Here is a 10,569-nt window from a genome sequence, read left to right as displayed (position 1 = left end):
GAGACCTGGTAGGAGGAGTGTTGCAGAGAGACCTGACAGGAGGAGTGTTGCAGAGAGACCTGGAAGGAGGAATGTTGCAGAGAGACCTGGTAGGAGGAGTGTTGCAGAGAGACCTGGCAGGAGGAGTGTTGCAGAGAGACCTGACAGGAGGAGTGTTGCAGAGAGACCTGACAGGAGGAGTGTTTCAGAGAAACCTGACAGGAGGAACATTGCAGAGAGACCTGACAGGAGGAACATTGCAGAGAGACCTGAGAGGAGGAGTGTTGTAGAGAGACCTGACAGGAGGAGTGTTGCAGAGAGACCTGAAAGGAGGAGTGTTGCAGAGAGACCTGAAAGGAGGAGTGTTGCAGAGAGACCTGGTAGGAGGAGTGTTGCAGAGAGACCTGACAGGAGGAGTGTTGCAGAGAGACTTGGTAGGAGGAGTGTTGCAGAGAGACCTGGTAGGAGGAGTGTTGCAGAGAGACCTGGCAGGAGGAGTGTTGCAGAGAGACCTGGTAGGAGGAATGTTGCAGAGAGACCTGGTAGGAGGAGTGTTGCAGAGAGACCTGACAGGAGGAGTGTTGCAGAGAGACCTGGTAGGAGGAGTGTTGCAGAGAGACCTGACAGGAGGTGTGTTACAGAGAGACCTGACAGGAGGAGTGTTGCAAAGAGACCTGGCAGGAGGAGTGTTGCAGAGAGACCTGACAGGAGGTGTGTTACAGAGAGACCTGGTAGGAGGAGTGTTGCAGCGAGACCTGACAGGAGGTGTGTTACAGAGAGACCTGACAGGAGGAGCAGAGAGACCTGGCAGGAGGAGTGTTGCAGAGAGACCTGGCAGGAGGAGTGTTGCAGAGAGACCTGGTAGGAGGAGTGTTACAGAGAGACCTGGTAGGAGGAGTGTTGCAGAGAGACCTGGCAGGTGGAGTGTTGCAGAGAGACCTGGTAGGAAGTGTGTTGCAGAGAGACCTGTTAGGAGGAGTGTTGCAAAGAGACCTGGTAGGAGGAGTGTTGCAGAGAGACCTGGTAGGAGGAGTGTTGCAGAGAGACCTGGTAGGAGGAGTGTTGCAGAGAGACCTGGTAGGAGGAGTGTTGCAGAGAGACCTGACAGGAGGAACAGAGATACCTGGCAGGAGGAGTGTTGCAGAGAGACCTGACAGGAGGAGTGTTGCAGAGAGACCTGGAAGGAGGAGTGTTGCAGAGAGACCTGACAGGAGGTGTGTTACAGAGAGACCTGACAGGAGGAGTGTTGCAAAGAGACCTGGCAGGAGGAGTGTTGCAGAGAGACCTGACAGGAGGTGTGTTACAGAGAGACCTGGTAGGAGGAGTGTTGCAGAGATACCTGACAGGAGGTGTGTTACAGAGAGACCTGACAGGAGGAGCAGAGAGACCTGGCAGGAGGAGTGTTGCAGAGAGACCTGGCAGGAGGAGTGTTGCAGAGAGACCTGGTAGGAGGAGTGTTACAGAGAGACCTGGTAGGAGGAGTGTTGCAGAGAGACCTGGCAGGTGGAGTGTTGCAGAGAGACCTGGTAGGAAGTGTGTTGCAGAGAGACCTGTTAGGAGGAGTGTTGCAAAGAGACCTGGTAGGAGGAGTGTTGCAGAGAGACCTGGTAGGAGGAGTGTTGCAGAGAGACCTGGTAGGAGGAGTGTTGCAGAGAGACCTGGTAGGAGGAGTGTTGCAGAGAGACCTGGTAGGAGGTGTGTTACAGAGAGACCTGGTAGGAGGAGTGTTGCAGAGAGACCTGGTAGGAGGAGTGTTGCAGAGAGACCTGGTAGGAGGAGTAATGCAGAGAGACCTGGTAGGAGGAGTGTTGCAGAGAGACCTGACAGGAGGAGTGTTGCAGAGAGACCTGACAGGAGGAGTGTTGCAGAGAGACCTGACAGGAGGAGTGTTGCAGAGAGACCTGGTAGGAGGAGTGTTGCAGATAGACCTGGTAGGAGTGTTGCAGAGAGACCTGGTAGGAGGAGTGTTGTAGAGAGACCTGGTAGGAGGAGTGTTGCAGAGAGACCTGACAGGAGGTGTGTTACAGAGAGACCTGGTAGGAGGAGTGTTGCAGAGAGACCTGACAGGAGGTGTGTTGCAGAGAGACCTGGTAGGAGGAGTGTTGCAGAGAGACCTGGCAGGAGGAGTGTTGCAGAGAGACCTGGCAGGAGGAGTGTTGCAGAGAGACCTGGTAGAAGGAGTGTTGCAGAGAGACCTGGCAGGAGGAGTGTTGCAGAGAGACCTGACAGGAGGAATAGAGAGACCTGGCAGGAGGAGTGTTGCAGAGAGACCTGGCAGGAGGAGCAGAGAGACCTGGCAGGAGGAGCAGAAAGACCTGGCAGGAGGAGTGTTGCAAAGAGACCTGGCAGGAGGAGCAGAGAGACCTGGCAGGAGGAGCAGAGAGACCTGGCAGTGCCCTCGTATGCTATTACAAGCACATGTCCCGAAATGAAAAATGTTATCCAGTTGGAAGGTCAGGCGGAACGCAGCTTTGACAAGGTGACTGTCTCTCCTGGCCGAGAATGGAGTAGGACCCAAAATCCCAAATCAACCCCTAGTACCCATCCCCTTCACCCCGGATAAGAGGAGAGAGGAGGAGGGGCGTGTCGCCCTGTCCAGAAACAACCCCTAGCTCCTATCCACGAGATCGTATACTAACCCCTAGATCCTATCCACGAGATCGTATACTAACCCCTAGATCCTATCCACGAGATCGTATACTAACCCCTAGCTCCTATCCAAGAGATCGTATACTAACCCCTAGCTCCTATCCACGAGATCGTATACTAACCCCTAGCTCCTATCCACGAGATCGTATACTAACCCCTAGCTCCTATCCACGAGATCGTATACTAACCCCTAGATCCTATCCACGAGATCGTATACAAACCCCTAGCTCCTATCCACGAGATCGTATACTAACCCTTAGCTCCTATCCACGAGATCGTATACTAACCCATAGCTCCTATCCACGAGATCGTATACTAACCCCTAGATCCTATCCACGAGATCGTATACTAACCCCTAGCTCCTATCCACGAGAAAAAGGTTAAAGTTCACCGACTGACCTATCTGACACCACCTTCCGGTGAACCCAGCCAGACAGGAGCAGGAGAAAGAAGGATTGCCGGTGATGCAGTCATCAATACAGAGACCTCCATTCAGACAGGGTCGAAGGTGTGGACACACAGACGCTGTGGACGAGAGTTAGTTAGTGAGGAGGAGAGACAGAACAGTTAGTTAGTGAGGAGAGACATAACAGTTAGTTAGTGAGGAGAGACAGAACAGTTAGTTAGTGAGGAGAGACATAACAGTTAGTTAGTGAGGAGAGACAGAACAGTTAGTTAGTGAGGAGAGAAATAACAGTTAGTTAGTGAGGAGAGACAGAACAGTTAGTTAGTGAGGAGAGACAGAACAGTTAGTTAGTGAGGAGAGACAGAACAGTTAGTTAGTGAGGAGAGACATAACAGTTAGTTATTGAAGAGAAACAGAACAGTTAGTGAGGAGAGACAGAACAGTTAGTTAGTGAGGAGAGACATAAGAGTTAGTTAGTTAGGAGAGAAATAACAGTTAGTTAGTGAGGAGAGACAGAACAGTTAGTTAGTGAGGAGAGACATAACAGTTAGTTAGTGAGGAGAGACAGAACAGTTAGTTAGTGAGGAGAGACATAACAGTTAGTTAGTGAGGAGAGACAGAACAGTTAGTTAGTGAGGAGAGACAGAACAGTTAGTTAGTGAGGAGAGACAGAACAGTTAGTTAGTGAGGAGAGACAGAACAGTCAGTTAGTGAGGAGAGAAAGAACAGTTAGTTAGTGAGGAGAGACAGAACAGTTAGTTAGTTAGTGAGTAGATATTGAACAGTTAGTTAGTTAGGAGAGACATAACAGTCAGTTAGTGAGGAGAGACATAACAGTTAGTTAGTGAGGAGAGGCAGAACAGTTAGTTAGTGAGGAGAGACATAACAGTCAGTTAGTGAGGAGAGAAAGAACAGTTAGTTAGTGAGGAGAGACAGAACAGTTAGTTAGTTAGTGAGTAGATATTGAACAGTTAGTTAGTTAGGAGAGACATAACAGTCAGTTAGTGAGGAGAGACATAACAGTTAGTTAGTGAGGAGAGGCAGAACAGTTAGTTAGTGAAGAGAGACAGAACAATTAGTTAGTTAGTGAGTAGATATTGAACAGTTAGTTAGTGAGGAGAGACTGAGCAGTCCGTTAGTTAGGAGAGACAGATCATTTAGTTAGTGAAGAGAGACAGAACAATTAGTTAGTTAGGAGAGAAACAACAGTTAGTTAGTGAGGAGAGGCAGAACAGTTAGTTATTGAGGAGAGGCAGAACAGTTAGTTAGTGTGTTGTAGACAGAATAGTTAGTGAGGAGAGACAGAACAGTTAGTTAGTGAGGAGAGACATAACAGTTAGTTAGTGAGGAGAGACAGAACAGTTAGTTAGTGAGGAGAGACATAACAGTTAGTTAGTGAGGAGAGACAGAACAGTTAGTTAGTGAAGAGATACAGAACAGTTAGTTAGTGAGGAGACACATAACAGTTAGTTAGTGAGGAGAGACATAACAGTTAGTTAGTGAGGAGACACATAACAGTTAGTTAGTGAGGAGAGACATAACAGTTAGTTAGTGAGGAGAGACAGAACAGTTAGTTAGTAAGGAGAGACAGAACAGTCAGTTAGTGAGGAGAGACAGAACAGTTAGTGAGGAGAGACAGAACAGTTAGTTAGTGAGGAGAGACAGAACAATTAGTTAGTTAGGAGAGAAACAACAGTTAGTTAGTGAGGAGAGGCAGAACAGTTAGTTAGTGAGGAGATGCAGAACAGTTAGTTAGTGTGTTGTAGACAGAATGGTTGGTGAGGAGAGACATAACATTTAGTTAGTGTGTTGTAGACAGAACAGTTAGTTAGTTAGTGAAGAGATACAGAACAGTTAGTTAGTGAGGAGAGACAGAACAGTTAGTTAGTTAGGAGAGACAGAGCAGTTAGTTAGTGAGGAGAGACATAACAGTTAGTTAGTTGGGATAGATAACAATTAGTTAGTTAGGAGAGACAGAACATTTAGTTAGTGAAGAGAGACAGAACATTTAATTAGTGAGGAGAGACAGAAGATTTAGTTAGTGAGGAGAGACTGAACAGTTAGTTAGTGAGGAGAGACATAACATTTAATTAGTGAGGAGAGACAGAACAGTTAGTTAGTGAGGAGAGACAGAACAGTTAGTTAGTGAAGAGAGACATAACAGATAATTAGTGTGTTGTAGACAGAACAGTTAGTTAGTGAGGAGAGACAGAACAGATAGTTAGTGTGTTGTAGACTGAACATTTAGTTAGTGAGGAGAGACTGAACAGTTAGTTAGTTAGTTAGTGAGGAGAGACTGAACAGTTAGTTAGTTAGTGAAGAGATACAGAACAGTTAGTTAGTGAGGAGAGACAGAACAGTTAGTTAGTTAGGAGAGACAGAACAGTTAGTTAGTGAGGAGAGACATAACAGTTAGTTAGTTAGGAGAGAAATAAGAGTTAGTTAGTGAGGAGAGACATAAGAGTTAGTTAGTGAGGAGAGACAGAACAGTTAGTTGGTGAGGAGACACATAACAGTTAGTTGGTGAGGAGGCACATAACAGTTAGTTAGTGAGGAGACACATAACAGTTAGTTAGTGAGGAGACACATAACAGTTAGTTAGTGAGGAGACACATAACAGTTAGTTAGTGAGGAGAGACAGAACAGTTAGTTAGTGAGGAGACACATAACAGTTAGTTAGTGAGGAGAGACTGAACAGTTAGTTAGATAATGAGGAGAGACTGAACAGTCAGTTAGTTAGTGAAGAGAGACAGAACAGTTAGTTAGTGAAGAGAGACAGAACATTTAGTTAGTGAAGAGAGACAGAACAGTTAGTTAGTGAAGAGAGACAGAACAGTTAGTTTGTTAGTGAGGAGAGACAGAACATTTAGTTAGTGAGGAGAGACTGAACAGTTAGTTAGTTCGGAGAGAGAACAGTTAGTTAGTTAGTGAAGAGAGACAGAACATTTAGTTAGTGAAGAGAGACAGAACAGTTAGTTAGTGAGGAGAGACAGAACAGTTAGTTAGTGAAGAGAGACAGAACAGTTAGTTAGTGAAGAGAGACAGAACATTTAGTTAGTGAAGAGAGACAGAACAGTAAGTTAGTTGGGAGAGATAACAATTATTTAGTTAGGAGAGACAGAACATTTAGTTAGGAGAGACAGAACATTTAATTAGTGAGGAGAGACAGAAGATTTAGTTAGTGAGGAGAGACTGAACATTTAGTTAGTGAGGAGAGACTGAACAGTTAGTTAGTTAGTTAGTGAGGAGAGACTGAACAGTTAGTTAGTTAGTGAAGAGATACAGAACAGTTAGTTAGTGAAGAGAGACAGAACATTTAGTTAGTGAAGAGAGACAGAACAGTTAGTTAGTGAAGAGCGACAGAACAGTTAGTTAGTGAGGAGAGACAGAACAGTTAGTTAGTGAGGAGAGACATAACAGTTAGTTATTGAGGAGAGACAGAACAGTTAGTTAGTGAGGAGAGACAGAACAGTTAGTTAGTGAGGAGAGACATACCAGTTAGTTAGTGAGGAGAGACAGAACAGTTAGTTAGTGAGGAGAGACATAACAGTTAGTTAGTGAGGAGAGACAGAACAGTTAGTTAGTGAGGAGAGACATAACAGTTAGTTAGTGAGGAGAGACAGAACAGTTAGTTAGTGAGGAGAGACAGAACAGTTAGTTAGTGAGGAGAGACAGAACAGTCAGTTAGTGAGGAGAGACAGAACAGTTAGTTAGTGAGGAGAGACAGAACAGTTAGTTAGTTAGTGAGTAGATATTGAACAGTTAGTTAGTTAGGAGAGACATAACAGTCAGTTAGTGAGGAGAGACATAACAGTTAGTTAGTGAGGAGAGGCAGAACAGTTAGTTAGTGAGGAGAGGCAGAACAGTTAGTTAGTGAAGAGAGACAGAACAATTAGTTAGTTAGTGAGTAGATATTGAACAGTTAGTTAGTGAGGAGAGACTGAACAGTCCGTTAGTTAGGAGAGACAGATCATTTAGTTAGTGAAGAGAGACAGAACAATTAGTTAGTTAGGAGAGAAACAACAGTTAGTTAGTGAGGAGAGGCAGAACAGTTAGTTAGTGAGGAGAGGCAGAACAGTTAGTTAGTGTGTTGTAGACAGAATAGTTAGTGAGGAGAGACAGAACAGTTAGTTAGTGAGGAGAGACATAACAGTTAGTTAGTTGGGAGAGATAACAGTTAGTTAGTGAGGAGAGACAGAACAGTTAGTTAGTGAAGAGAGACAGAACATTTAGTTAGTGAGGAGAGACAGAACAGTTAGTTAGTGAGGAGAGACATAACAGTTAGTTAGTGAGGAGAGACAGAACAGTTAGTTAGTGAGGAGAGACATAACAGTTAGTTAGTGAGGAGAGACAGAACAGTTAGTTAGTGAAGAGATACAGAACAGTTAGTTAGTGAGGAGACACATAACAGTTAGTTAGTGAGGATAGACATAATAGTTAGTTAGTGAGGAGAGACAGAACAGTTAGTTAGTGAGGAGAGACAGAACAGTTAGTTAGTGAGGAGAGACAGAACAGTTAGTTAGTGAGGAGAGACATAATAGTTAGTTAGTGAGGAGAGACATAACAGTTAGTTAGTTAGGAGAGACAGAACAGTTAGTGAGGAGAGACAGAACAGTTAGTTAGTGAGGAGAGACAGAACAATTAGTTAGTTAGGAGAGAAACAACAGTTAGTTAGTGTGGAGAGGCAGAACAGTTAGTTAGTGAGGAGATGCAGAACAGTTAGTTAGTGTGTTGTAGACAGAATGGTTAGTGAGGAGAGACATAACATTTAGTTAGTGTGTTGTAGACAGAACAGTTAGTTAGTTAGTGAAGAGATACAGAACAGTTAGTTAGTGAGGAGAGACAGAACAGTTAGTTAGTTAGGAGAGACATAACAGTTAGTTAGTTGGGATAGATAACAATTAGTTAGTTAGGAGAGACAGAACATTTAGTTAGTGAAGAGAGACAGAACATTTAATTAGTGAGGAGAGACAGAAGATTTAGTTAGTGAGGAGAGACTGAACAGTTAGTTAGTTAGTTAGTGAGGAGAGACTGAACAGTTAGTTAGTTAGTGAAGAGATACAGAACAGTTAGTTAGTTAGTGAGGAGAGACATAACAGATAGTTAGTTAGTTAGTGAAGAGATACAGAACAGTTAGTTAGTGAGGAGAGACAGAACAGTTAGTTAGTTAGGAGAGACAGAACAGTTTGTTAGTGAGGAGAGACATAACAGTTAGTTAGTTAGGAGAGAAATAACAGTTAGTTAGTGAGGAGAGACATAACAGTTAGTTAGTGAGGAGACACATAACAGTTAGTTAGTGAGGAGACACATAACAGTTAGTTAGTGAGGAGACACATAACAGTTAGTTAGTGAGGAGACACATAACAGTTAGTTAGTGAGGAGAGACAGAACAGTTAGTTAGTGAGGAGACACATAACAGTTAGTTAGTGAGGAGAGACTGAACAGTTAGTTAGATAATGAGGAGAGACTGAACATTTAGTTAGTGAGGAGAGACTGAACAGTCAGTTAGTTAGTGAGGAGATATTAAACAGTTAGTTAGACAGTGAGAAGAGACTGAACAGTTAGTTAGTGAAGAGAGACAGAACATTTAGTTAGTGAAGAGAGACAGAACAGTTAGTTAGTGAGGAGAGACAGAACAGTTAGTTAGTGAAGAGAGACAGAACAGTTAGTTAGTGAAGAGAGACAAAACATTTAGTTAGTGAAGAGAGACAGAACAGTTAGTTAGTGAAGAGAGACAGAACAGTTAGTTAGTGAAGAGAGACAGAACAGTTAGTTAGTGAAGAGAGACAGAACATTTAGTTTGTGAAGAGAGACCGACCAATTTGTTAGTTTGGAGAGATAGAACAGTTAGTTAGTGAGGAGAGACAGAACAGTTAGTTAGTGAAGAGAGACAGAACATTTAGTTTGTGAAGAGAGACAGAAAAGTCAGTTAGTGAGGAGAGACAGAACAGTTAGTTAGTGAGGAGAGACAGAACAGTTAGTTAGTGTGTTGTATACAGAATAGTTAGTTAGTGAGGAGAGACAGAAAAGTCAGTTAGTGAGGAGAGACAGAATAGTTAGTTAGTGAAGAGAGACAGAACAGTTAGTTAGTGAAGAGAGACAGAAAAGTCAGTTAGTGAGGAGAGACAGAACAGTTAGTTAGTGAGGAGAGACAGAACAGTTAGTTTGTGAGGAGAGACAGAACAGTTAGTTAGTGAAGAGAGACAGAACAGTTAGTTAGTGAGTAGAGACAGAACAGTTAGTTAGTGAAGAGAAACAGAACAGTTAGTTAGTGAGGAGAGACAGAACAGTTAGTTAGTTGGGTGAGATAACAGTTAGTTAGTTAGGAGAGACAGAACAGTAAGTAATTTAGTGAGGAGAGACAGAACAGTAGGTTAGTTAGTTAGTTAGTGAGGAGATATTAAACAGTTTGTTAGTGAGGAGAGACTGAACATTTAGTTAGTTCGTGAGGAGAGACAGGACAGTTAGTTATTTAGGAAAGACAGAACAGTTAGTTATTTAGGAAAGACAGAACAGTTAGTTAATTAGTGAGGAAAGACTGAACATTTAGTTAGTTAGTGAGGAGAGACTGAACATTTAGTTAGTTAGTGAGGAGAGACAGCACATTTAGTTAGTGAGGAGAGACAGAACAGTTAGTTAGTTAGGAGAGACAGAACAGTTAGTTAGTGAAGAGAGACAGAAAAGTCAGTTAGTGAGGAGAGACAGAACAGTTAGTTAGTGAGGAGAGACAGAACAGTTAGTTTGTGAGGAGAGACAGAACAGTTAGTTAGTGAAGAGAGACAGAACAGTTAGTTAGTGAGTAGAGACAGAACAGTTAGTTAGTGAAGAGAAACAGAACAGTTAGTTAGTGAGGAGAGACAGAACAGTTAGTTAGTTGGGTGAGATAACAGTTAGTTAGTTAGGAGAGACAGAACAGTAAGTAATTTAGTGAGGAGAGACAGAACAGTAGGTTAGTTAGTTAGTTAGTGAGGAGATATTAAACAGTTTGTTAGTGAGGAGAGACTGAACATTTAGTTAGTTCGTGAGGAGAGACAGGACAGTTAGTTATTTAGGAAAGACAGAACAGTTAGTTATTTAGGAAAGACAGAACAGTTAACAGTTAATTAGTGAGGAAAGACTGAACATTTAGTTAGTTAGTGAGGAGAGACTGAACATTTAGTTAGTTAGTGAGGAGAGAGCACATTTAGTTAGTGAGGAGAGACAGAACAGTTAGTTAGTTAGGAGAGACAGAACAGTTAGTTAGTGAGGAGAAACAGAACATTTAATTTGTGAAGAGAGACAGAACATTTAGTTAGTGAAGAGAGACAGAACAGTTAGTTAGTGAGGAGAGACAGAACAATTTGTTAGTTTGGAGAGAAAGAACAGTTAGTTAGTGAGAAGAGACAGAACAGTTAGTTAGTGTGTTGTAGACAGAATAATTAGTTAGTGAGGAGAGACAGAAAAGTCAGTTAGTGTGTTGTAGACAGAATAGTTAGTTAGTAAGGAGAGACAGAAAAGTTAGTTAGTGAGGAGAGACAGAACAGTTAGTTAGTGAG

General features: G+C 43.1%; 1 protein-coding gene across 1 annotated transcript in view; it reads right to left on the bottom strand.

Annotated features, from left to right (window-relative positions):
* LOC139410290 (sushi, nidogen and EGF-like domain-containing protein 1) overlaps positions 1-10,569 on the bottom strand; it is a 107,104-nt gene that overhangs the window by 52,186 nt on the left and 44,349 nt on the right. The window contains exon 5 of the mRNA XM_071155778.1: positions 3,028-3,153. Coding sequence (XP_071011879.1) covers positions 3,028-3,153 — 126 coding nt within the window. The remainder of the gene's footprint in view (positions 1-3,027; positions 3,154-10,569) is intronic.

Source organism: Oncorhynchus clarkii, chromosome 5 (genome assembly GCF_045791955.1).
Source record: "Oncorhynchus clarkii lewisi isolate Uvic-CL-2024 chromosome 5, UVic_Ocla_1.0, whole genome shotgun sequence".
Lineage (NCBI taxonomy): Eukaryota > Metazoa > Chordata > Actinopteri > Salmoniformes > Salmonidae > Oncorhynchus > Oncorhynchus clarkii.
Note: the sequence above shows the minus strand (reverse complement) of the source record. Positions and strands in the feature narration are given on the sequence as shown.